General features: G+C 44.0%; 1 protein-coding gene and 1 long non-coding RNA gene across 6 annotated transcripts in view; one reads left to right on the plus strand and one right to left on the minus strand.

Moving 5' to 3' along the window:
• Positions 1-2865: 2865 nt before the first annotated feature.
• Positions 2866-23730, plus strand: LOC119244701 (uncharacterized). Its single transcript, XR_008551809.1, has 5 exons — positions 2866-3599; positions 8416-8518; positions 9889-10132; positions 17494-17612; positions 21497-23730. It is a non-coding gene; the product is annotated as an uncharacterized LOC119244701 (long non-coding RNA).
• FRMD4A (FERM domain containing 4A) overlaps positions 6612-27206 on the minus strand; it is a 302659-nt gene continuing 282064 nt past the window's right edge. For 3 of the 5 annotated variants that reach the window (XM_054695096.1, XM_054695097.1, XM_054695098.1), the window contains exons 18-23: positions 25389-25445; positions 22872-23109; positions 21885-22052; positions 19477-20339; positions 17601-17697; positions 6612-9818 (exon numbers count right to left, since the gene is read on the minus strand). In XM_054695096.1, the coding sequence (XP_054551071.1) occupies positions 9716-9818; positions 17601-17697; positions 19477-20339; positions 21885-22052; positions 22872-23109; positions 25389-25445 (1526 nt within the window). In that variant the 3' untranslated portion in view covers positions 6612-9715. The remainder of the gene's footprint in view (positions 9819-17600; positions 17698-19476; positions 20340-21884; positions 22053-22871; positions 23110-25388; positions 25446-27206) is intronic. The other 2 variants (XM_037510636.2, XM_037510637.2) reach the window with 2 other exon arrangements.

Here is a 27206-nt window from a genome sequence, read left to right on the forward strand (position 1 = left end):
GTGAAGTAATCATATAACCAGTTCAGATACTGACATAACCTTTGTCAGCTATCTTTGCCACATAGATTTTATAAAAACCAAATCATATAAATCAGTCTTAATGTAATTATTTCTTTTGCTTAGTTATGTCATAATACTATTATACCAAAGCGTAGAGGATTTGAGAGAAGAGGAAATATGTGAGTGTTTTTGTTAAACCTTAGTTTAAGACTTTACTACTTTATTTCTTCCTTTGTGTGCAAGTTTACATGTCATATATGTGAGGTGTGGACACTGCTAGTTTCCCTATTTTCGTTTGCCTCTTCTTTGCTAACAGTGCCTTAATTTGTTCATAGTTGCAGTGTACACAGTTGAAATTGCTTGCTCTCCTAGAACCTTTTGTCGTTAGGGCTGGTTATTCTGTACAATCTACCAATAGGATATAGATGATGCCTTTTGGGTGAGACTCTCAGGAAAGCTATTTTTCTGAGAGACACAGACTTAACTAATAGATAAATTTTGCTGTTTTTCTGTTTTTTTCCTGAAAGTGATCCCAATGCTTAGATACTGTGCAGCTGTCCTGCAGTCTTTAGTCTAATGCTAATGCTAACCAACAGCAGAGTTTGTTCTTTGATGGTTTCATGGAATCACTGTACAAACCTTGCTTTATTAGTCAGTTTCCAGAGAAATAAAACCAATAGGAGATATATGTGTGTATATATGTATGTGTGTATATATATATATATGTATATGTATATATAGACTTACTATGAGGAATTGGCTCATGTGATCATGGACACAGAGAAATATCATGGTCTGCCATCTGCAAGCTGGAGACACAGGAGAGCCGGTGGTATAGATTCTAGTTCGAATCCAAAGACATGAGCCACTTGAGAAGCTAATGATGGTAAGCCCCAGTCTGAGAGTAGAAGACTGAAGAAGCTGAAATAGGCAGGCAGGAAGAGTGATTTCTTACCCCACCTTTTGCTATTCAGCTTCTCAAAAGATTATGTTACAGGGCAGGGTGAGGGGCACCCCAGAATCCCCAACCTGCCTACTATATATAGGTTCTGCCATATGCTGCATCGAGACAAAAACATACTGTAGTATGCAAGACCTTTAATGGAAAGGAACTTTAATACATGTGCAATAAAGAAAAGACAAGGAGTATCCAAATCAAGCACCCATGGTTACCCATCCCCTCGTAGGTAGATGCCCAGCCAAACAGGGTTGGCTCAAAGCAGGGCAACTAACACCCAAAAGCCTGTCACAAGTCAGGGACCCATAGGAAAGGGGCAGAAGGAACAAAATCAAGATAAAAGCTTCCATTGTTAACCTCCCCACGGGTCTCTCACCCACATCTGTTTCAACCAGTCCAAAACTAAGAAACAAGTACAGTTTTTCAGATGCTTCTCTGCTCCATGTGCCGCCTCCAGTTCTGGCTCTCTGTTCTTCCTTCCCACCTCTAGTCTCTTCTCCCACTGCTGCTTCTCTCTGCTCAGCTCCACCCTCCCTCAGGTGGGGCAGGAAACTGGAACCTCCTCTTTTCCTGGGGACCACCCTGTTATAGTTGGATGAAATCCACCCACATTCGGGAAAGCATTCTGCTTTACTCAGTCCACCTATTCAGACAATAATCTCGTTCAATTACACCCCTCAAAGACAACCCCAGAGTGATGTTTAACCAGACTTCTGGGCACACCATGTCTCAGTCAAATTGACACAAAATTAACCATCATGGTTGCTTGTCTTTGGACCTCATTCTGTGAGAAAAATATTGGGTACACTTGCCAGTGTGTTCCCATGTATTTTGTTAGTCATTTCCTAAGAAGTATATGCATTTCTCATATTTCTTGGCTTTCAAGATCATGGAGCCTCATGGCAAGTGTGTTGTGGTGGTCTGAAGTCATGTCTGCCTCAACTGAAATAAGATCCAACTTTGCTACATCCCACTAAGATAAATAACAGCTTTTATTTGAATGAAATCTGTTGGTATTGGCACAAGGTTATTTCAATGGTAGAAAAGTCACTAATGAAACTGATGTTAAAGGCAATTCAAGGACAAGTGGGTATGAAGGCAGATGCTAAGAGGAGTGCTCCTGGCCTCTCATCAAAATTCAAGTCACCCAGTTGATTGGACAGAAGCAACTAGCTTTTGTTTCTCTCTGGTGTTAGAGTAAGAAATGACTGAGAGAATTAAACTCTCTCCTAAATATTTGTTATGGGTGTGAAAGATTTTTGAGAAAATACCACTGTAATTTCATTATTTGGAGAAAATTTTCTAATATGCTTTAACTGGTTATTGCCACAGTTCATTTTAAGTAAGAAACACATGAACCATGTGCTTTTTGTTTTTTTAGACTTTTTTTAAAAAAAATACATGAATTGAAAATTTATTGTCCTTTTTATTAAAGCAATAGATTTTAGAGGTCTCTACTAATTGTAAAGCCTTCTAGTTCATCCTTGCACTAGGCACTGCTGGTGAGTTGGCCAGCCACAGCTGGGAGAGGTGAAGGGCTGTCTTCTGGTCAGTAGGTGCTGGTTGTGCAGCTGTTCTTTTTCAGCTCCCATGATCCTTCACATTCTGCTTTGTGATGAGACTGCAAACCACAGTTTTCCTTTGCTGACTGGCTTTTTGTTAGGTTCCAGTGGTAGAGGCACCACAAGAGACTGTAACCCAGAGCAGAGAAGAAGGGATCCGTTCCTGTCTGTCTGCTTCATCTCCAGCAGTGATGGCACAGCCATAGCTCTCCAGCCCGGCACTGACAGTTCCTGAAGGAGGAGTTGGTTCCAGTTCACCATTTTACCATCCTTGTAGAACCAGTATCATCTTGTCACTCACAGATTGTAACTCCATCAGCCATACTCTTCTTCAGAGGTTTGAATCCTGGGTCTGTGGGGTCCTTTAAAATTCCTGAAATGGTCAGTAGCAGCTGAACAGCATCCAGCCCTCAGGTTTGACTCCCAGCTCCACGGATACCTCCTTTTTTTTTTTTTTAATAATTTTTTAATAAAGATTTTATTTATACAAGAACTGGGGTACAGGTCAGAGGTGCCGGAGTGTGAGAGAATTCACCAGAGACAGCGGGGAGCAGAACAGGCAGACAGACCGAAGATGCTGCTGAGGCGAGCAGTGGGAGAGGCAGGAGAGGTCTGCTGCGCCATATGGGAATCTCTGGCCGGCCGGAAATCAAACCCGCGCTGCAGAGCTGCAGACAGCTTCACAGTGCTGCGCTCAACCCGCTGCACCACTGGGGAGGCCCTGATACCTTCTTTTAAACTTCTCAATTTTAATAATCCCTTGTCTTTGCTCCCCTACCCTGAGAGTGGCAGTTGCTGCCTTTAGTTACCTCTGTGACATCTCAGTGTCTCCTTTACTCTGTCACCTCTTCACTGTATGGTTAACAGTTTATGTATCAATCATTGTTGGTGTGGTTTCTGTTTTCGGACACAATGGGCAACTACATTCGCAGCTTCTAAGCAGAGGAGAGTGAGACCCACATCCTCTTCCTGGGAACCTCAGGCTCAGATTAATTTTCCACTGGCGGGCATCAATATAACATATGGATGGATGGCTCCATATTATGATGATTAGATTATGTGATTCATCCCACATGGAGGTAACTAAGTTGTGGGGAAACTAGCATTTTACCTTCTCTTCGATAATGAAGTTCCAGCCTCACTCCTTCCCACTCTGTTATCCCTCAGTTTATTTAGTCTTTGTATTCTTTCTTCTAATTATGAGCACCTTGTTGGCTTTGCTTTTCTCTAGTCACTTTAGATCTCATTATCATCATTTCAGTCACACTCTCACCTGGACCTTCTACTCTCTTACCCTCCATCCTCTGCCACCCAACACTATATAGCCCAAGCCCGGATTATTTCATCAGTCTCTTCTCATGCCCTAGCTGCTAAGTACAACTTGGGGAACTCACAACCTCCACAGCCCTGTGCCAGTGGGGCCCTAACTGGTGCCTGGGACACATCTCATCTTCCTTTCCTTTAGCAGCTTTTCTGATCTGTGGCTCTGCTTTCTCCTGGCACTGTCCTGCCACCTCTCATCTGGAGGGTGGCCTCACCTGTCTCTTTGTACACCATGTTAAATGTGGAGACAAACTTAAGGTTGCTTTCTACCTGCACACTTGGAGCATTTGTTACCTGACTTGAGGAAAAGGTGCTTGTTCTGTTATAGGCTAATTTTCCCACCCTCCCTGATTACTTGTCACCTTCTATTATGTTATATTTTTTACCTTTCATTTTCTCCCCCTCCCCACACCTGCAATATAAATATGCAAAGGGCAGGGATTTTTATATCCATTTTTTTTACTACAGATGTGAGGCATAAGAGAAAGAAATCATGGATGATTCAAAGATTTTTGGCCTGAGCACTGGAAGGTTGGCGTTGTCTAGAACTGACCTAAGGAAGGCCATTATGGAGCAGATATAGTGGGGGAAGTCAGGACTTAGCTTTGGACATGTTAGACATCCATGTGGATGTGTTGAGTAGGTGGTAGGATGCACAAGTTTCAGAGGGGGTTCAGAGATAAATGTGGGTGTCATTGGCAAATAGAGGACATTCAAAATCATGAGAGTTATGAAGAATGACTGGATAATGAAGAGTCCAAGAACTGAGCTGTAGGTCATTCCCAGCAAGACTGGAAAGAAGAGCCCTATTTATAAAGGAAGAAAAGAGTAGGAATGTAGTTTCCTGGACTCCACTTGAAGATGTTTCAACCATCTGGTGTTGCTTGTGTCACAGAATGTGAGGATCGAACCATTGGATTTGGCATTGTGGGAGTCATCCTTGACCTTGATGGTGGTGGTTTTGATAGAAAAGGGGAATGAAAGCATGATTGGTATGGGTTTGATAGTAAATGTATAAATGAATTAAAAGCAAAACTGCTAGTTTGTAGGAACTTTATAAAGTTTATAGAAACTTAAATTTTTAATACAAAAAGGAATGGGTTTCTGATACAAAAAAGGTTTTGGTGCAGTTATAAACATCTGGGTTTCATCGATTAATGTATTCACTGTTTATGCTATTGATTGTACTCTAGATCCTTCACCTCTTACCTAAGTACATACTCTCAGGGGGGCATAGCTTTGTGCAAGGCAGTGAGCTATACCGCTGCAGGTTCTTTTGCCTTCCTCTGTCATCTCTTTGAGCAGTTAGCTCCTTGAATAAGATAGTGATGAGAAATCCCATTTATACACTTTGTTGATTTCTCATCCTGGGGAGTCATTTTAATCTCTTCTGTTTAATGCAAGTGACCTCAGTTTTCCTTATGTTGTGGTTGTGTGCCTATTTGTCTAATCTGGGCTCAGCACAGAAGATGTACTGAAGGGCTTCAGCTCTGGCCCCTCCCTGCTAACTAGCCCTCCTCTGACTTGCCTCTTTTTAGAGAGAATTATTTTGCTGTTTTTGCTTTTTAGTGAACTGGTATTCTGGGAGAAAGGAAAGCCTGGCTATTTCTGATGGTTTCTACTTGGAAGTGGTTGTTGGTGGTCTCTAATAACCCAATGGAATTGCCTTGACGAAATGGAATTGCCTTGACGACACTGCAGAAGGGTGTGTGTGTGTGTGTGTGTGTGTGTGTGTGTGTTGGAAGGTAGGAAGGAGGTAAGAAATTGATGTCTCATCTTTCTGTGTGCCAGTCACTTTCATGTGCTACAGTGGAGTGAGATACTAGATTATTCCCTGGGCTGTGACATATTTACATGTGAAAAACTTTCAAGTCCTTATTTGTTTGTTTGAAATCATTATCTTGAGATAGAGAGGCTCTGGTTGCTTTCCCAAGGGAAGCAATCCTGTCTAGTGGGCTTATTGCCAGACATCTTCATGTTCTCAATGGATTGTTTTTATTTTTGGCAAGGTAAGTTAGTTGGCTCTAGAGGCAAATGGTTCCACAAGGTTTTCCATCCAGGGATGATGTTCTTGGCTGCTAGGCTTCATTTTCTGATAGTAAATAGAGCATGGTGGATTGGGGGCCCAGGAATTTGGTGCAGCAAAGTCTCTGCTAAAGGGTCAGATAGTTGCAGTTTTATCCTTAAGTCTGGGGGGGGTTTGTACCTACAGACCCAATAGGTTGTTGATGTGGAGGGTGAATGAGAGAGTTCGAACAGGGGTAAGCACAGAGGGTGACCAGCAGTGGCAGTGAAGAGCAGGAACATCTTGCCTGTCTCCCTGGTTGGCCCTTTGTATCCTACACACAACCAGGGGCCACAGGGAGACACAGTCTATGGATGACTCCCAAACCTGATTATCTGTGTTGTCCACCTGTTTAATGAGAACAGTGACCAGGCTTGGTACATACTGCACATGGGTAACTATAATGAGCAGTGATACAAATACAGAAATGGCATTTCAGATCCTTTTTTTGTAGTAGGAGGAATACATATTAATGGAGATTGTTTTGTAATTAGCAAAAGGAAATTAGAATAAGAGGAAACTGGCCTCTGCCAAACAAACCAAGCTGGTTTATATCACCTAGCCCATCAGGAAAAGTATTATCTATAGATTGATTTTTAAAAATGAGCCCAATAATAACACACACACCTGAATCACAGATTTCTGGAGCATGTGTAAGCATTTATAACTTACAAAAACAAAATCTTCAAAAGGCAACTGAGATCTTTTCATTTTGAAAATGCTTTAATAAGTGTTGACAACACTGTTTTGCAAAATGTAAAGGTACTATACAAATTCTTAATACAAAAAGAATAAATTAAAAGCAGATTTCTTTTTAATTCTGCAACTTTGTCTACAACATACATCTTTTTCATTGATTACAGTTGAACAAAATCCAGTAAAATCATTTTACATGCTCTACAGTCAGTTTCAGGAGCAACCTAATTTTCCCCCCCACCCCCCATTATTAAACTAGAGTCCATTTTACACAACTTGTAATAAACTATTGACATTAATGTATATGTAAAACTTTACACCTAGTTAACTAAGCAGTAACTGGTCATCTGATAGCACCTGAATGGGATTTGCTATGTTTAGAACTAAACTAATACTGAATGAAAACAAATTGGAATTTTAACAGTTTCAACACTCACCTGCATATAATAAAATAAAAACATCCACCTGTCTCACAACAAAGTCTGATGGATTTTCATCAGTCTTCTGGCTGGACAGGCAATTTCTTACATATCCAAAGAATCCAATAGGGGCTTTATATCAGACCAGAGGCTCCATGTTTCATCTTATTTTGTTTTAAAATAGGGATATATAGATTTTGCAAGTGTTTGTATACAATAAGTATGTCATTTCCCACTATACTGATCATAAATCATGTTGGTCTCAGAGGACTAACACTTTATGTACATTTTGTATAACTGAACGCAGCTAAACAGTAAAACCTGTTTTACTTAATCTGTCTTTACTATCAGACTATCATGATGTTTGTCTGAACTGTAGTTCCCCCTCCTACTACATTCCTCTCTGTCTTCCTGAATCCCAAACCCAAGTGTTCAGAAAGCATTTCACCTTTCATTCCTGGGCTAAGAGCTTGATCTGACTGGCTTCAGACTTAATTTCAATCTACTGTATATGTTGTATAGCCTGTAGCAATGTAACCTTGTCAACTTCTCTGTTTCCCTTTTGACTTTTCCTGTTGCTCATAGTACAGTCTGACTATCCATGTATCTTCTTTTGGGAGAAAGAAAAATGGCCTAATGTATAATGTTTCCTAATGGGGAAGGAAAAAACTGCTCTTTGTAGCTCTGACCATCAAAATAAAAGCAACAAAAATTCCCCCTCCCGCCCCATAATCCCTATAATTATTCAGTAACATTAGAAACTGTTCGCTTTATCCAGTAGGATTTACCCCTAAAGTGTTCTGCGAATGCTAATCCCTCTGCAAGCTGGCATCACCAACCCAGTGCAGAGCTGGGAAGCCAGGCCCTAATTGTTCAGCCAGGTCCCAGCCTGGTGAGGGCCCCCACCTCGACACCCATGGTGCTTTTTTAGCTACAGCAAAAGGAGCACAGTGGTTATTTAATTTTAATGTCCACTCTTGCCCTCCTGGTCTTGTAGAGTCTATTGTTATTCTTGGATTACACATACATAAAAGACGACAATTTTTCTTTTTATGCTAAAGCTAACTTCAGTTCTGCTTTCCCACAAAACTACTCCCACCCCGGCTCCTGTCCCTGGCTGTCAAATGCCTTTCCAATAGGAAGTCATTACAAGTGAGAAAAATTATCCCCCCACCCCCCACTTGCGCCAATAAGCACAGCATACCACCTCTGTGGAGACCGTGTTTGTGCCATTTTGAGTAACCCAACAAAGAGTTGCACTTATTATAAAAGTATTTTTGAGGCCTTTGAAGATTGATGGCTTTCCATTTGTGTGTTAAGCATAGCTCAAAACACATGTAAACGTTCAGCTCCCATACACTTTTTCTCTTCTTCCTCTTTTGGTCTCTGCAGACAAATCTGGTGCATCAAGGAAGCTGATGACGTTGTAGGCATATGGGCCCTCTGGGAGCTGATATTTTTTTCAACCCTGCTCTGCCTGCTAGCTAGTAGACATGTGAGTAAAATTTTTCTACCTAAGGGCATAGTTGGGTTCTTTGAATAAGTGACACATTGGTCGGATCTGAGCTTTGTCACACAAGTGCTAACAAACATAAAATGAGCCACGACAGTTAAACACTTGAATGGATTGCGATGTGCTTTTCCCTTGGTTTCCCATAAAAAATAAAATGAAACACCTTGTGCAAAAAATAGGATACACTTTTACTGGTTGTTTTAATGAGATCCACTTTTGGCAATCATCACCTTAGTTTCCTACAGTCTCAAAAGGAAAGCAGCGTGGTGTCTTGGGCGTGGGCTAAAGCCCCTGTACAGACTAGGGCTGACAGTACACTGCTGCTCCCACAGGTCCATTCTCCTTCACATCCAGACTCTTGAAGAGCTGAGTCAGCAGTACCAGCCATTACTTTCCCCTCTTAACCATCACATTGTATTAGTTTTTCAGGCTCTTGACTGAGAGAGAAGGTGGAATGAGGGAGCTGGGTAAAGAGGGGAAACAATTTACAAATGGTTGACTTTCACTTGTGTTTAGTAGTGGTTTAGAATTTAAAAGAAATTGCAGAATGTCTTTCCTCTTGGCCCCTCTTTTTTTTTTTTTGTCTCTTTTTGTTTTTAAATCTTTGGCAGCATAGAACTGATTGTGATCCTCTGATGCATCTCTGATGTGTTAAGCTTCCTTTTTCATTCTGCCCCCTACCCCAACAGCCCCTCCCTTAGGGAATATTTCAGGTGTAAACTGAATATCCCAGAGAGGCATCCTCTTCACTAAGTGCTTGGCTGGCCTAAGGTGGCAGGCTGGCCACAGATGAATAGTCTTTCTGGATCACCCTGTATTTAAGTCCCCTTTTCTGTTCTCTGCCAATGCCACTTGTCCACAGGTATTTGATGCCTGCCAGCTTCCCTGATGGTTCCTGGCTGGGGGCTGTCATGGCAGGGGGAAGCCACCAAGGTGCCTTTGAGGATTGTTGCCTGGCTCTCTGTGAGTGAGAGAGACAGGGGACACACAGTGGGACCGGAACCTTCCAGGATGTCTCCTCAGTCAGGTTTTTGAGGGTAAGGGGATGCGGAGACGGGAGAAAAAAAGTGCTGAGGGCTGAAGCTGGTGCAGGGAGACAGTGCGTCTGGGTAAGGCAAATGAGAGGCAGTGAGGTGATCTCAGAATGGCGTTGAGGCGGTCAGATTGAGGCCGGCAGGCTCACACGAGGGTCCCGGGCTTGGCTTTTTCCTGCCCGTACCACTGGACGTCAGCTAGTTCTGGATAGAGGGAGGAATCCAGGAAACAGCTATCACTGTAGCTCCTGCAGGGAATCCAAGAAGGGAGATTAGACAGTGGAGAATGACTGTTTTATTCTAAGTTTGTTTATACAGGGTGTGATATTGATCACTAGTCTTCCTGTCAATAAGGAGCTATGAACTGATGATACTCTACAGTGCTCAGCATATGGAAGACTCTTGTAGATGGAAAAAACTCCACCTAAAGGGGACATAAACTTTGAATGTCTGTGAAGGAGGAGAATGGAGGTAACACTTAAGCAGTGGTTCTCAAGGGTGCCTACATAATTGTATCACTTGGGAACTCTGAAAAATCCTGCCTGACCCTCACCATGAAAAGGTAGGTATGATTGGTCTGGGATGTGGTTGAGCATCGGGAGCTTTCTGAGTTCCCCAAGTGATTTTCTTGTGCTGCCAACACTGAGATCCTCTCAGGCTGGATTCTTCAGCAGGGGTAACCAGATTTCACTAGTAGATTTTTACCTTGTGCTGGTAATACTTTCAAAATGTCAGCTTTCCTATAATGAAAGTGAGGTATTATTTTGAAAGTTTGTGAATCATTGCTGAGTTTATTTTAAGTAGTATTTACAGCTGACCCTTGAACAACCAGATGTGAACTGCATGAATGCACTTACACATGGATTTCCCTGTAGCAGACAATGCAAGCTTTATGGTAGCAATATAGTACTGTAAATGTGTTTTATCAACATTTTTTTTCTTTATTGTATATTGTAAGAGAATACATAAAACATACTGAATATATTAGTGGACTGATTATGTTATCAGTTAGACTTCTAGTCAATAGCAGGCTATTAGTAGGTAGGTGTTGGAGGAGTCATGCTATATGTAGATTTTCTATTGTGGGGGGTGGAGGGACAAATTCGGCATCCCTAGCTCCCTCACACTGTTCAGGGGTCAGCTGTTTTGTGATTCTAAAAAAGTGTGTTGACAATAGAACATCTGCAAAATAAGAGACTTTTGAAAAACCTTTTCAGGTAAGCATTTAGGTTGGGTATAAGTAATTTTTAGAAGTCATCATATACATATGTAGATCATATAGACATGTAACGACACTTTAGAGTATCATTAGAAGCAATAATCTTTACTAGGGATCATTATTAGGAAAAATATCCCCTCTCCTACTAAACTAGTTCTTTTAGGGAAAAATAAATATCAAACTTATTCTCAGTGTGAGGGCAGGAAAAAGCTGACAGGGCATTAGCCAGGGGCTGAAATCTGTCCGTAGCTGCCCCTGCACCTGAGGAAATAGTTGTATGTCCCTCTCTCCCAGCCCTGCTGGTAGCAGCCCCCAATGCTGGCTTAGTTGACTGGTTAACCTCAGCACTGTCCAGCACTAGCTGCAGAGTAACCTGGGGTGCCTTGAAGGTGCCTTTCTTTGTTTTTAGCTTTTATTTGGAGTAACCTCTGAGTGTTCACTTGTGTGTATTTCTAAAGGGATGAAAACTGTATGCCTTTAACTTTAGTTCTCAGCTTTTGAAGTAATGTTTCTGTCGACTATGAATGATGTTCATTTGTGACTTTGGGTTAGCAGGTCTGTGTGATGTTAAAGCTGCATTTTAAAGTTCATTCTCCCCAGAGCATACCTAGGCTAGGCATAGAGTTGGGAATGGGTTATCAGAGGAGACCCAAATCTGACATGGTTCAAAGAAAACCTAGTTGAAAGAGTATCAGTATAGTCTCATGAATCAGTATAGGAGAATAAGCAGTCATCCTCATTTTTTTGTTTGATTTATTGACTTCTTAAGGAACAAATAGATGAAAGTATTCTGGATTTTCTAAATGTATGTCGTCTGGCTTTCTTTTAAAACCCCATGAAAGTTGGAGAATCCTAAGGCATCTGTGAGCATTGTAGACTTTGGAGTGTCATGTATCTGGAACTCTTGAAATACACTGGGGTTAAAATTGCTTCAGTGTGGTTTCAGATGCAAAGTAACATAACATAAGTTAGGATACTGACCAATAAACATTACTGTATTAACGTGGTAAGTGGTTAATTCTGTTAGTCACTCTGCAAACTCCTTCTCTACCTGTATAGAATGACACCCATCTGGGCCAATTAGAACCCAGCCATCGTTACTAGATCAAACATGGGCATGTGACCAGCTTTCACACGATGAATATTTCAGTTTCCCTCTGAGAATGCAATTACCAGGTGCAGAAGTGGAGGTAGAGATGGACAGAGAGCTACCAAGCCCTGGTTCCATGTTTGTTCTCATTGTCCCAGTTATATATGTTTGATTTCTTTTTCAGATGCAAATATGTGAGCATTTAAGTGGCTTCTAAAAGGGCAGTCTAAGGTGACAGCATAGGAAGATCCTGAACTTCCCACAGACATACCATATTTATAGCTACATATGGAACAAATCCTCTGAAAAAGACCTGAAAACTAGTTGAACAGCCCTTCACAGTAAAGGATAAAAGGACCACATTGAGACAGATAGGAGAAAGAGATGCAGTCTCATCAAAGATCTTATACCCCTGGTGTGGTGACCTACACTCTGGAACTAATGTACTATTCTTAAAGGGCTCATTTGCAGGCCCAATGCAAAGCAGCAGTTTGAAATGCACCTAGACTATGTGAAAGAGATTCATTTGCTAATTTTGGGTTGTCTAGTGAAGGGGTAGTGGGCCTATTGGGCCTCCCTAGGGATGAAGGCACTGGAGGATATATGCCTTCCCTGTATTCTTACACTGCCCTGCTAAAGGCCCTGGTTGTGTCCCAGGTTTGCACATTCCTGCTACCTCACAAAAGCTGTTGGCAGAGCACAGGGAATGCACATTGATCTCCTGACTCTGGTGACCAAGGAGGGCTTGTGTGCCTGAACTAGGTGACCACAACAATTGGAAAGTTCTTGGGGACTACTCATTCAGGGCACTCACTGCACAGATAGCAAATCTAAACAGATTCCCAGTCTTCCTGTGAAGACCTTGTTGACTTGTCCTGGAGCTTCTTCCTTAAGAGCAACAGGCTTGCCACACATCTACAGAGTTACTCTCAGGGACTATAGGCTGGGAGATGCCATCTTGGCACTTTGTTAGCCTCATGGCTCAAAGGAGTCTTTATACACTAAACTGGAGCCCTGATTTTTCTAACTATTGCCTAGGACACCACTAGATTGCCTAGTTGGAAGGGCAGCAGGGTTTACAATTGCAGCCCAACAGGACAGGATATATTTGCATACTTTAAATGCTGCTGCCCGAGGGTCTGGCTTCTACTCACTCTGAAAATAGGTGCTGGCTGAGCCTCTTGGCATACCCTCAACAACCCTGCTTGACATCACAAAGGTTTGAGAGACAACCAAAAGATAGGGCAAGGCTGAACAATAGATTCGCCTCCTACACAAAGCCACTCCTTCAAGGCTGAGAGAGTTAGCTTTTTGCCCAGTACATACAGACTCAAGTAAAAAGAGGAAACAGGAATATGTGTTCCTAGAAAGAATAAGTTAAACCTCAGGGGAAAAAAATCTTAAACAGAGTTCAAAGTAATGGTTATAGAGATGCTCACTGAGCTGAAGGAGGAATGGGAAATTTTACAACTGGAAAAATATACCAGATGGGTCAGTAGCAGACTAGATGAAGTAAGGATCAGTGATAAAAGATAGAACACAGGGAATCACCCAAACAGTACAGCAAAAAATAATAGATTTATGAGAGTAAAGATAGCTTAAGGGATCTTTGGGACAACATCAAGTGGATATCTGCACTGTAGGAATCCCTGAAGGAGAAGTGAGAGGAGTAGAAAACTGTTTTGAAGTAATGGCTAGAAATTTCCCTACCTTGGGGAAGGAAACAGATATCAGATCCAGGAATCCCAAGAGTTCCAAGTAAGATATGCTTAAGGAGATCCACACCAAGACACATTATAACTGAATGCCAATATTTAAAGATTCAAACTTAAGTTGATATCAACCTTAAATAGACTGACAGACACAGATATGATATAGTCAGTTTCTGTGAGCCTTATGGCAAAACTTAGGCTATACACAAAAGATCATGAGAGAGCAATCTAAGTGTAACACTAAAGAAAATCATCAAACCATGGGCCTCCCCTGGTGGCGCAGCGGTTGAGAGCTGGGCTGCGAGGCTGCTGGCAGCCTCTGCAGTGCCGGTTTGTTCCCCGGCCTCCGGCAAGGGTCCCACAAAAAAAAAAAAAAGTAAAAAAAAAAAAAAAAGAAAATCATCAAACCAGAAGGGAAGAGAGCAAGAGAATAAGACTATAGAGGAACTACAAGAATAGCCAGAAAACAATTAGCGCAACTATCCATAGTTACTTTAAATGTAAATTAGCAAAATTCGTAAAAGACGTTGGGTGGTAGAATGGATTAAACAAAACTTATCTACATACTGTCTATAAGAGACTCATTTCAGATGTATGAACACAAACAGAATGAAAGTGAAGGGATGGGAAAAGATATTTCATGCAAACAGAAACCAAAAGATGAGTTACCTGTACTTACACGTTGCTCCTACTATCTGAAAATACAACTTCCTAGTCCATTTTCTTTTTCATATAAATTAATGGTAATAGCATTCTACCACATCGTACCAAACAGGAATGTTCTACTTTCAGATAATGGGAAAAGCCTGATCAGCAGATGTCTTTTATACAATCTTGGTTTTAAACTCTAAGAAGGGCATTATCTAATGCCTGAAGTGATATGTTTAATGCTGCAGTTTCTTATTCCCCTAGTACATTTCCTGATAGATTTTCAAATTACTGATTTGAACTTATAGTCTAGGATAGCTGGTCTGTAGTATGGTTCCTGGATTATAGTGAGGGTTTGATTATTTTCATTGAATAAACCTTTCATCCGTTACTGAATGGTATCCTTTTTATAGTAACACCCTTGCAATGCTACATAACTTCTATGTCTTGTCTCCCAGTTAGATTTTGGTCCCTGAGGACAGGAACCAGATTATGTGTTATTGTTTTTACACCCACTGTAAGCAGTACTTGCAAATTCCAATGTGTATTTGATTCATTCAGAGATCTTTTAAAAATACCCCTTTGAATTTGGCAGAGTCTAGCTTTCTAACATGCTCCCTGATGATAATGCTGATCTGTGGACCACATTTTGGAAAGCAGTACCTTACAGCATTTGGTAGACAGTTGTCACTCAAGAATGCTAGGATGAAATTATGGGTGATCTTTTTTCAAGGTTTCTTGTTCAACCCAGTTTACCCTTGGTGCTTTGAAATGTAAATTACCTAATGCTTTTTTCTTTTTCATGGATATTGATTACTAAACCAGTAAAAAAAAAGTTTACAAGTATTATATGCATGTAAAGTCTAGGAAGGCCTAAAAGAATCTGAGGTCGTATTTGGAAGTAGTGTTGAGAATATCTGACATGTGATGTGAAAACACATAAACATAGTTGCACATGTATTTAAAAATAAGACATAAAAATGTCTTCCACATCATTCAGATGTTTCCTTCTGGAAATGATGATATGGGTAAGGGAACACATATGCAGCACATCTGAGATCACAAACTCATAACCAGGGAAGGGCTTTAAGAACAAAACATTCCCTTACAATACCTCTATTCATCAGTACTTTGGTGAGTTGGAGACTCAGACCCATCCATAATGGGTGAGTTTTCTGTTGCTTCTCTGAACAAAGGAAAGCAGAGGAAGGAAGAGAAGAGAGGTCATGTTATTAAAGAGAGGAACTGAAACAGACATGATTAGTAGCTTACTAATACATTGGAAAGACTGGTTGATTACATACCCATTAGTGACAAATACTGTATGTCCTGCAGAGCTTACAATCCCCCTGATTCAGTAAATAAGCTCTAAGTTTTGGTAGGAAGGTAGACTTTTGTAGTTTTTACCCTTCTCATTTTCTTGCCACATCATAGGGAACAGTTATTGTTTGTTAATCATATCTCAGTCTCTTAAGAGTTTATTTCAAGGATCAAAACGACTTTTTGTTTCAAATTTGTCTCAGATCCTCACTAGCTGCCTGTGGTAAAACATGGTTTTAAGACCATCTTCAGTGGGATGGCACAGCGTGGGGAAGGGTGGGGAGAGGGCTTGTAAATTTTGGAGCCTACTGTCAAACAGCAATCATATATTTGGATCAAGTAAGAGGTGGGCATGAGCCAGAAAATTTGGAGGATCCAGAGAGCTTGAGATCCTAAATTTCTCAAGTACCATATATATAGAAGCTCTGTCATTCTTTCATGAATATTCTTGGTGAGCCCCTTGGGTGCTAGGCATTGCAGAGGCAGCCTGACCACATAAGCTGGAGTCAGGTCAGGTATAAACAGTATGTGACTTTTTTTTACATGATCTCCAACAAGGGCAAAAGCATAGCAGCTGCATTCAAGGTAAGCAAGATGTGAGAGTGGGCCTAAGAATACTGTAGTTGGGATTGCAGGTTCTCTTATTTCACAAGTAGAAGCTATGGGTGGTAGTTCAGAATCCCCTGAAGGGCTTATTAAAACAGACTGCTGGGCAGTTTGAGTTGTCTTTTTTTTTTAATTATGAGTTTTTGATTACGGATGGGCCCAAGAATCTACATTTACAGCTATGCACATGCTGATCTGGGGACCACATTTCATTGCAAAAGGACTGGACTTCTGGGTTCTAGCATAGGACTGAAATTCCAGTTACATCCAGCTGTATAACTTTGGGAAAGCTGCTTATTTTCTTTGAGCCTCATCTATAAAACTAAAAGATCAGTAGTTCCCTTGCAAGGTTGTAGTGAGGATTAAATAAGCACTTATCTGTTAGAGGAAGCTCCATCAACTGAGTAGACAACAAGTCCTCAATAAACAGTAGCTCCCCTTTTCTTCCATCAAATACTAAGGCCCCACAGAACCTGGGCTACAATCACTACAGAGGACTCTATAGAGAAATCTGCTCAGTGTGGGAGCCTGAAATGCAGTCAGTGGAGCCAGTTCCGCTTCTGTTGTTTCACAATGATCTGACTCATAGGCAGCTGTCAAAATTTTGCAGACATGCCTACCATGTTCCAGCAAACTAGAAACTGGAGAAAGTATAAAGGGTCCCGCCCATTCTCTTAACCAATGGGTATTGATAAAAATGTGACATTCACTTAGAAGTAACAGCAGGAATTGGAGGGAAGTAGGGTAGCTGTGTCTGCCAGACTTCACTAGATCAAAATAGCTATGCATACACAAGATTACAATGCTCTGTGTCTACACTTAAAGCTATAAAAGGAGTTTGAGCTTCAGTTTCATTAGCTTGCTGTGGGCAGCTTCCTGAAAGTCTCAAGAACAAGCAGTTGGCCAGGAGAGAGAGGGGATTTGAGCCTCCTGCTTTGTTCCTTAAGATTCATCCTGATCCCAACATAGTGAGCACACAAAGAAGCATGGAAGACATCAGGCCCAGGGCCCAGAACAGCTCATTTAATTCATTCTCTCTCATACTTGCCTGGCATTTGAAGTTGACCTGGTGTAATGGAATCCAAATCAAATGTTAAAATTCTGACCAAGGAAGCACAGTTTGACCATAGTTTGAATTCCTGTATCTACCTCCCCCACTTTCCCGGGACTCTCACCTACTATAAAAATAGAGAGAATTCACTCCTATAAAGGGACAGTGATGGAAAGGAGTTGAATAGAAGGCAATAGCAATGCATGGGGCTTTTCTGGAAAGGAAGAAGCCTCCCAGTAATCAGTATTTCCTTTTTTTTTTGTTGATTAACCCTTAGGTCACCAGGATCATGTATTTATTATACTCTTCCTAATCAATGAGGAATGTTGAAGATCATTCTAGGGTCTGGAAGAGGAGGATTAAAGGTCTGAAAGGGAAACTCACCCAGTCTGCCAGGTTAGGATGTGGTGGGGACTGCTTGGGGGGGTCGCTCCAATTTCACTTGACGGTGTTGAGCTTCTCTGGCTTTGAGGTAAGGCAGCTGCATATAGGTGTCAAAGGAAAGACAGGGCAGACAGAGATCAGGTGAAGAAGCTTATATAGCAGTGTCAAGTCAGGATCATCTATCTCCCTGTTTGGCCAATTACACTTTCTCCCCCAAATTAATGCAGCTCCATTCTGAGTCAAGCTTAGGATGGTAGGTCCCCAATTTGCAACTAGGAAGGAGCCACAGGAATGGCAATAGCTTCCACAGTAGCCTTCCATGAGGGAGACCTAGGCAGGATCTTAATGTAGGAAGGGCCTAGTTCTTAACACTAGGGAAATTAGACTCAGAGCATTCTGTTAAAATTGTGCCCTGCACTCTGAACAGAGCCTTCAGGAAGGTGGTTGGTGCTAGTTTCTCCCTGCCATTTCGGGCTTATAATTTACCACTTTAGTACACTTCAAAGGGAGCAGGGCTTTTAATCACTCATCTGAATCCACCTGCTAGTTTACTGATGTGGGCAGAATTTTTCTCTGGGAAAATTTAGTAGAAAATAAGTACTATGGTATTTTCATGATTGCCTGAGTCATTTTTATCCTTTGGAACTTGCCTTTCAGCCAATGCGCCATAATTTCCTAGAACCCTGTGTATGTGGGCCAGAATGCACGAGCTGTGAGGCCTGGCACATGTGGGCAGCCAGCTCCTCCTCTCTTCTCTGCTCTCTCTAGGCCCTAAGAATTTCCTTCAGTCCCCCAAACATGAGCCCTTCATTATCTGTCTTTAAGGTCACTCCCCTCCCCCCTATCTGTACCTTTACGTAACCCTCTTTCTGGTCACACATCATATTCCTGATTCCTTCCATTTGCTGCTGACTTTTCTTATATTTTTACTCCTTTTACTCATTTTTATTAGGTCTTAGAATACGCCTCCATTCTACTTTGCTACAGTTGTTTATCACTGTACAAGTCACCCCATATGCTAGTACTGAGAATCCCACCCACATATGGTGACTGCTGAAGAAATGTTGGTTACTAGCCTCCTTATTCTTTCTAGAGGTAGTGGGAAGGGAATGTAATTTCTTAAGGCAAAGGAGGGTTTATTCCATTTTTCACTCATTACTGCATAATACTTTAAATCCAAGAATATAAGGTCACCTGTGATTTGATTATGAAAATTGTAAGATGTACTATCAGGATACTAAAAGTATCTTATAAAAATTATTTTGGTTATGTCAACATCATTGAAATGGGAACTCAAGCAGCAGTCAGGAGTTACATCTACAGTCAAAGTGAAGTCAAATGCAGACTCTAGCCATCATAACTAGCCAGTCTGCCCCCAACTGGGGAGACAAAGGCTAAATCATAGAGCTTTAGAACCCAAGTCCATGTGCATGCCATGCCAGCATTCCTGTGCAAGAACACAATTGGGGTCCCTAACTTATGTCACTTCACCAGGGTAATGGTGCAACTTTGAAGGGTCAACACAGAATGCTTCCCATCACTTGGATTTTTGTCTTTACAAGAATTGGCTGGGGGATGGTTTGTACACCTACTAAGGAAACTGATAGAAGCAGGTTGGCTCACATGCCCTGGACGGAAAGATGTACTTGCCCCTGGAAGGTCTTTGTCACTTGGCAAAACCAGGGCTTGACTGGGAGGAGTCAAGGAGGGAATGCAGAGAGGGGTTGAGCGACCTCAGTCTCAAAGATCACAGTGAGGTGAGATCTTACAGAACTAATTCTCTCTCAGGGCATGCTCTTAAGCAGTGTGGCGGTCCTCAAAATGAGTGCAGAGTTCCCACCCAGGGCCACTCTCCTGTGACCACCCCCCCCCTCACCTGACGTGGCTTTGCACATCTGGGGCATCCTGGTAACCCTGCTGTGTGCCACGAAGGTGCTCTGGGAGGAGGTGCTGTACTGGGAGCCGCTGTCAGAGGAGGTGGAGCTGGTGTGTGACAGGCGGCTGTGCTCCTTGTGCGAGGCCGTGGAGCGCTGGTACCACTGGCGCAGCTCGTCCGACACGGCGGCTCGACCCGCGCCCTTGTCGTGGGCGCCCTCTCGGCCCAGCGACGGAGTCCGCAGGATCTGCGAGCGCGATGGCGTCAGCCGGCCCCCGTCGCCCTCGTCGCCGCTGCGCCAGCTCTCCCTGAAGAGGCCGCCGGCCGTGTAAGAGTTGGAGGTCTTGAACTGCGCCTTGACGCTGTAGTGGCCCTCCTGGTCGCTCTCCAGGCTGCGCACCACCACCGGCGTGGCGCTGCCCTCGATGTACAGCGGGTACTCCTTGATGCGGTACTGCGAGCTCGGCTGGCTCTGGCTGTGCAGGTACACCCCGTGCGCGCCGCCGCCGCGCGCCGCCAGGTTGGGCATGCTGCCCGAGTTCGCCGCTCCCAGAGTGCCCGCCGCCCGCTGGCGTTGCCGCTGCCGCGCGCGCGCTTTGGACGGCGAGTCCTCCGCCAGCGTGGAGTAGTTGGCGTTCATCTGCGCGGGGTAGTAGTGCTCCGAGCTGGAGTGGCTGGTGCAGGAGGAACAGTCGTCCATGGGGTCGGAGCCGTTGCTGCTACGAGTCCGTGGGGTGTAGAAGTCGGGGCTCCCAGTGTCATTCTCGGAGCCCAGGAGCTTGCCCTGGGATTCCAAGCTGGAGCTCCGGTGCCTAAAGTGCAGTGCAAGGCTGTGCAGTCGCGTGGGGCTGATGTCCACCGATCTGTGGGGAGATGGCAGGGTGGGTGAGGCGGGGGTGACCAGGGAAGGGCCACCAGGGGGCTGGACTGAGGCTGTGCCTTCACCAGACTGAGGAAGGGCAGAACATCAGGTGAGTGAGAGCCTCGAGCAAGAGGGTGGCTTGGGAGCAGTGGAGGTAGGGTGGCCCTTTGGGAACCCAGGTGCTTCCCATTGTTACTGTGAAGACAGGGATGGAGGCACCTGGGCCTCCACTGAAGGCAACACCCACTGTGAGCGATTCCTCTGGGAAAAGGTATGCCAACGGTCAGGGTGTGTCTTTTTCCCTTAATGTGGAAAGGGATTCTATAGAGAGAGAACCAAGAGAATCCCCATTCTCATGTAATGTTAAACCAAACAAAATGCCCCATTATGTAGATCAAAGCCCAGTCCTGAAGAGGCATGGCCCAACCAAATCCTGTCATGAGCCCCACATAACTAGATTTCCATGTCCCACTGGAAGGTGGGTGGAACATGGAACACTTAAAAATGAATGATGCACTATTCTGCTTATAATCCACGCTGCCGATTTGAGTTTGCACTAGACACACCCAGCGACGTGGCTGCCACAGAGATGCACAGACTACATGTGAAATTTACAGCTGCCCTGTTGGCCAAGAACAGGGAGGGGCAAATTCCAATTCTGTCACTCTGGGTAGAATGTGGTCCCCACCAGGTGGCTCCTGGTTCCTCCCCCAGGGATTCCCTGAATGTTCTCAGAGCTTGCTGTCCAAGTTCTTCCAGGTCTCAGGTCACCTTTGTTAAAATGGGCTTCCCTGAGGCTTCTGTTTAAAAGATGATCTTCCCTTTCACTCCTAGCCTCTTGCACTGTGACTCTCCCAGTGAGAGTGTTCAATGAGAACAGAGGTGTGGTCTGGTTTATTTACTGTTCTGCCTCCTAGAACAGGACCTGGTACAAACAGGTAGATAAACATTTGTCGCATGGATGAGAGAATCTTGCCTGGAGAGCTCATTCTTATTCTAAATGAAGTGTATCATTACTTACAGGAGACATACCATCTGTCCTTTGAGCTACAGTCCCTTTGGGTCAGTTTTTGATAAAAGACAATGGTGGCTTTGGGTTTGCCTCTTTTTAGAAAATGAAGGTGGGATTCACTTTTACCTGTTCCTTTTGCTCTTCAGTGGATTTACATCTTGAGGCATTAAAAGATTCAGGATAAAATGAAGCCGTCATAGAAAGACACATGAGGAGTACTCAGTGAAGATCATCCCCAAGAGTAAGAAGTTGTCCTGGCCGTGGCATTCTTTTCTGCTTCCCTTCCTCCTCTGTTTCCATTAGGAAAGCTCCTTCCCTGCCACTGTCTCCAGGTGCCCACGGGGTTGGACAGTGGGACATAATGTGTTTCTGGGCTAATATAAGCTCACTGCTGCTAGTTCTGTTTTTATTCTACTCATTGGTTCAGGTCTGACTCTGCTTCACTGGTTATTTAGGGCCAGCAATGCCAGATTCTATAAATTTATCAAATTTTGGTCCATGCAAGGAAGGGGCCTGAAGGCCTGGTAGACTCACCTCGTGGAATGAACGTAGTGGGGACTCCGGACCCGCAGGTCTGGTGTGGACGGCATGCTGGACTGGGAGTTCCAGTGGGGGAGGCCACGGATGGGACTGTTCTGCAGGGAGCTGCTTCCCCCTCCTGCTTCGGCACAGCTGCCCGTGCTGGGGAAACGCTTGTGGCTACTGTAAACCAGAGGAGGCCATGCTGGTCACTGCCAGACAGAACTCCAGCCTTTCCAGGTAGCTAACCAGCCTGGGGCTGACAGTGTCGGTGTTGGGAAACTTGTCCAGAACTGCCTGGGCTGTGCTCCCTCAGAGCTCTCCTCTGATTCTCAGCCTTTCCTCCAGAAGTGGGAGGAGGGTCCTAGTCCTTGAGATAATGAAGAGCCTCTCGGGGACAGGCAGTGTGGCTATTCTGTGAGGCCCCTCCCCTCAAACCTGACTTCTGGTTTCTTCTTTTTTTTTTTTTTCTCATCTTCTAACCCAAATCCTAAACCCTAACCCTAACCCTGGCTTTTGCTTTCTAAGAGAAAATAATTTACCTGTCTAGGGCACCAACTCAAAGGAAATGAGAAAAACAGAGACACCGGCTAAAAAACCCCTCTCCATAATACCAGCTGAGAAATGAGCTGATAATGCACAGCTGTTTGGCTCTAGAATTCTGTTGGATGATGGCTTAGGCTTCTGAGCCACTGTGGGATTCCTGCAAGTGGACGCTCAGCTGTCACTTCAGAATAGTGCTGCCTAAAATGTCCTAATTAATTCCTGTGGAATTTAACATTAATACCATCTGCCAACAGTTGAGCCAAAGCCCAAATTCCCTTGGAATGACAAACCTGCACCTTAACAGCAGAGGGCGCGCTATGAGCACAGCACTGTTGAAGGGCCGGCCCAGGAAGGCGTTGGGTTGATGGGGTTTTGGACTGTGTGGGAGCCACCCGGACAGCCCTTCCATTCTCGCAAAGCACCGAGACCTCATTCGCCCTCCTCTGCCCAGCTCACCTGGAATGACTGTGGGAGGAACGTTTCTTGACCTTCTCATAAGGCTCATCTAAGGAGGACTCGCTCCACATTTTGGGCTTTATAGGTGACTTGTCATAGTCGTTGCGGTGATAGTGCATCTGTCTGAGTCCCTCCAGCGACTGGGGCGGAGGGGGCCTGTTGTGCGATGGTGGCCGAGGAGGGAGTCCTTTGTGTGGAGACTGTAAGGGGGACAGTGTGCTGGTGACCTGAGAGTCTTCTGCACAGAGACGGAAAGAGAGGAACTGAGCAAGGGTCATCTTCCCCACTGAGACAGACTCCCCTGCTCCCCCCAAACCCGAACTCCACCTCTGCCTCTCCTCCAGGCAAATCACTGTGTGGAGGAACCTCTGGCTTCATCAGCTACCAAGACACGTCAATCCAGAACAAGCCAAGCCTAAACTCTGAGCAGCATTAAATGGGAAGAAAAGTTTCGCTTCTGTTAGCTACAAATGGAGGGAGGCCTGAACTTCATTAAATAACATTGGCTAATAAATGCTTCACACCAAACAGCAAAATGTAGTCATTTTTATACTGTTATGTTTTCTTTCAGTACACAGCAAGCACCTAACATGATTTAGGAGAGTTTCAGCTCCATAGGGTTTTGCTGACTGTTACATCCCAGGTGTCTGGAATGACTGTTGACACCGAGTAGGTGTTTAATATTTGTTGGAAACAATCAAAGTACATCTGTCAAGTGTAATTACCTGCTGTGGGTGCTAGGCATCCATCTACTCTGTTTTAGGACGATCTAAATTGTGTTTTAAGTGGTCCGGTGTGATGCTTTCATTTTGGAACTACCTTAGATTCTTTGGAAAGTGATGGGTTACGAATATTAAATGTGAATAGGTTATTCCCCACTTTGAGGGGATTCGAATCTAACACATCCAGTGCTGTGGGATGTTCAGAGAAGTCCAGTTCCCTTAGTCAAGGAGGGAGCTGTGGGTGAGGTGTGCAGGCAGCAGCAAGGCCATGTCAGGTGGTAAGGAGGACGAGACGGGGAGAGGGAGGTGATCTGGTCAAGTTCAGGTGCCGCAGACTTACTGTGTGCACTGAGGTAAGCAGTACCCCAGCTGCCTTCCAGGCTAAGGCTTCAGGATTTGGTCTGAAGCCACAGGAAAACTTTTTAAGCATAGGTAGTTCAGGATGAAAATCCTGTTTGAAACCAGTCATCAGGCAGGGTTCAAAAATGGGGCTGGAGAGGGAGTCAGGAAGCTATCCCCTGTGGGGCTATCCTCCTGCAAGGGGGAAGGCAGCATTGACCACGGAGAGGGAGGAAGAAATTACTGTTGTGAAGGCAGAGGTGGGGGTTTGACAGGAAAAATACACAAAGGCAAACTCAAAACTCCAACTGCCTTACACTTGACCCTAAGTCCATGTCCAGCTAGGATTCTTTTCCGCCTGCTTCTTAGTCTCCAACCTGAACTGTGGGCATGCACTGTGCTTCTACTCCTCTGTTACCCCTCACATCAGTAAAGAGCTCCTAGAAGGAGCAAGCCTGCGGTGGGGAGTGTCCAAGTGAAGCATTAAAATCTGGGGGTCAGGAATGTGGAAAGGGGAATCACAAAGGATGCATCAAATGTCACAATACATAGCTCTCCCAACTCCTATTACAAAGGAACCTCACTGATGTGTTCCCTCCCCTGGAGAGTCCGCAGAGGCCCAACTAGGGCTGGGTATCTGATACTCAGGAGACGTCTTCCTGCTCCCTGCAGCCCATTTCCTCTCCACCCATGACATGAAGCATATGATAAAAATACTACAATCAGATTGCTAATCGCAGGGCCAAGACGACTGGGTACATAACCTGGCAGCCCTTCCCTACATCAATAACAATTATTTTTGCAGTTTTCATTATGACTACGACTTGGGTAGACCTTTCGCATTTTTCCACTTAATACTGCCTGTCTGAAGTTTCACAAAGTGGCAAAACAATTCACTACCACTTAATATATTTCCACATCATTAATGGCCCAGCCTTTTATAGTTTCATATCCACTGTGGCTTTCAGGATATGAAACAGGATGAAGTGGTTTTGTGCTTGGAATTCTTCCTTCTCCCTCTATATGTGGTGGTGTAGAGCACTGTAGATTAATTCTGTTTTTTCCTCAGAATTTCCCAAGAAAATATCCTGATAGCCACAGATTTTTAGTACCAAATGGGGAAGAAATACATCACCTTTCAAGGCCTCACCAGGCATCCAATGGGCCATGTCTCCTTCATTTTTACTATTTCTGGTTAAAAATGTGGTTTTGGCAACTAAAAAAGTGAACCACCACTCACTGAACATCACCTTACTTCTTACCTCTGGGCCACAGGAAACACTAAAACACCAATAGACAGACAGCCCCAAACATGCACAACACCAGGAGATGAGCGAACTCACGGCTGCAGTCAGACCTGGCTCTTGCCCTTACCCTCGGCGTTCCCAGACTATCCGCAGCCTAACCCCAGTTGAATCTGTGCTCTAGGTTCTCAAGGAGGGAATGGAAAACCTACCGTCTTCTAGAACAAGGGCATCTGAGAGGGAGCTGTCTTCACTGGCAATATTTCCATCTGAGAAGACAAAACACAGAAGTCTGAGTTTAGCACATTCCTCAGACCAAGCCCTACCTAGAAAAATCATTTGGTTAGCAGCATTCCATACCCTTCTTTTTCTAGTGAGAAAAAGAATCTCTGGAAGACAATCAAAAGGCTGCTGGGTATTTCTTTTGATAGTAGTGGCTGCGGTGGGTCATTAGCTCATCCCTCTAACCCCGATACGGCAGGGTGCCCCAGTCTTTGGGTATCTGTGCTCTTGTTTCTACAGATACTGCAATGCTGAGGAGCTTAATATCTACTGTAAAGGCCTGAGCCTGGTTAAGCCACACCATTGTCCCCGCCTCGTCTCAGGCATGTCCCAACTAAACCAAAGGAAGTGCACTGCTATTACTCTACAAATGCGAAACTGGGGTAAGGCACCTGGCTTTGTGTGCATGGCAGTCGATGGCCTCTCAATAAACGTCTCAAGTCATTAGCAGAGAAAACAAGCTGCTAAATACAGCTTCTCTCCCCAAGGCTTATTTTTATAGACACCATTCAATTAACCATGAGAACATGCCCAAGAGGGAGACAGTAGGCTGATTCTACATCCCTCCCCCATTTAACAGTGGGGAAACTGAGGAATGTACAGGGAGGGGTTGTTTAGCAGGGTGGCTCTGACAGGGAGGGGTGGTTTAGCAGGGTGGCTCTGCTCCACTGGTGAAGGATGCCAGGTCTTCAGAGTCTAAGTTAAGTCCTTTTTTCTTGAAATTAAAAGCCATGCTAAGGACTAAGGAGAACCTGAAATACTCCTCTAAATCAAGTGAGCTCTCCTGACTAAGATATTTCAATGAGGCAGCAAAATAAAGAAGCTATTTTCTTGAGTGGTTCAAAAATAAATGGCTACCAACTTGGATGGGGCCCATTTGCCAGTTGGTACAGATGAGGATGTACAAATGGCCCTTCTTGGCAGCCCTACAGAACAGTCCTCACTAGGCAGCTTGTAAACCATGCTGTTCTGGAATACACCAGCAAGATGTCATCCCCTTCTGGCCCCACCCAGACTCTGTTGGCCATGCTGGATGTGTCTGCAGAGCTGGGAGGCCCCAAGTGCCTTCCAGGGACAGGAGGAGGTCTCAAAAGACACTGGGAATAGAAGGGCTGGCTCTGTTAGGAAGACGGGAAAAGTGACAAAGTCATGGCCAGGGACACAGATAGGGGAAGGTGGTTATTCCAAATGTTCTAGAGCAAAGGAATTTTTGTTATGGTCCCTCTCTTTTGAAACTAGAAATTTACTTGTATTTGTATTGCTTCATGGACTGTCAAAAGTCAGGACACAGAAGCATCGACCTTTAGCACCTGGGAATCTTGAGTATATGGCTGCTACATACACACACCCACACCCACACATACACGTAAAACACATATAACATAAAATTACCATTTTAACCATTTTTAGCTGCACAGCTCAGTGGCATCGAGTATATTCACATTGTGTACAGCCCTCACCGCCATCCATCTCCAGAATTTTTTCATTTTCCCAACCTGACACTGACCCCATTAAGCACCAATGACCCCCCCCCCCACCGCCCAGCCTCCCCAGTCTACTTTGTCTTTTTAAAGCAAAAGTGCTTTAAACATGCACACACTATGAAAGAATTCTTGGTGTATATTTTGAAGAATCTGTTGACTTGGAGTAAAAAAGATAATAGTTGGGGGACCTGGTGGTTGCTGGTGGATTGGGGGAGACTCCAGTGGTTTCCAAATCTAGTTACCCAAACTCCTCACCCCTTCTGA

The sequence above is a fragment of the Talpa occidentalis genome, unplaced genomic scaffold (genome assembly GCF_014898055.3).
Source record: "Talpa occidentalis isolate TD23 unplaced genomic scaffold, MPIMG_talOcc4v2.1 talOcc4.14, whole genome shotgun sequence".
Classification (NCBI taxonomy): Eukaryota; Metazoa; Chordata; class Mammalia; order Eulipotyphla; family Talpidae; genus Talpa; species Talpa occidentalis.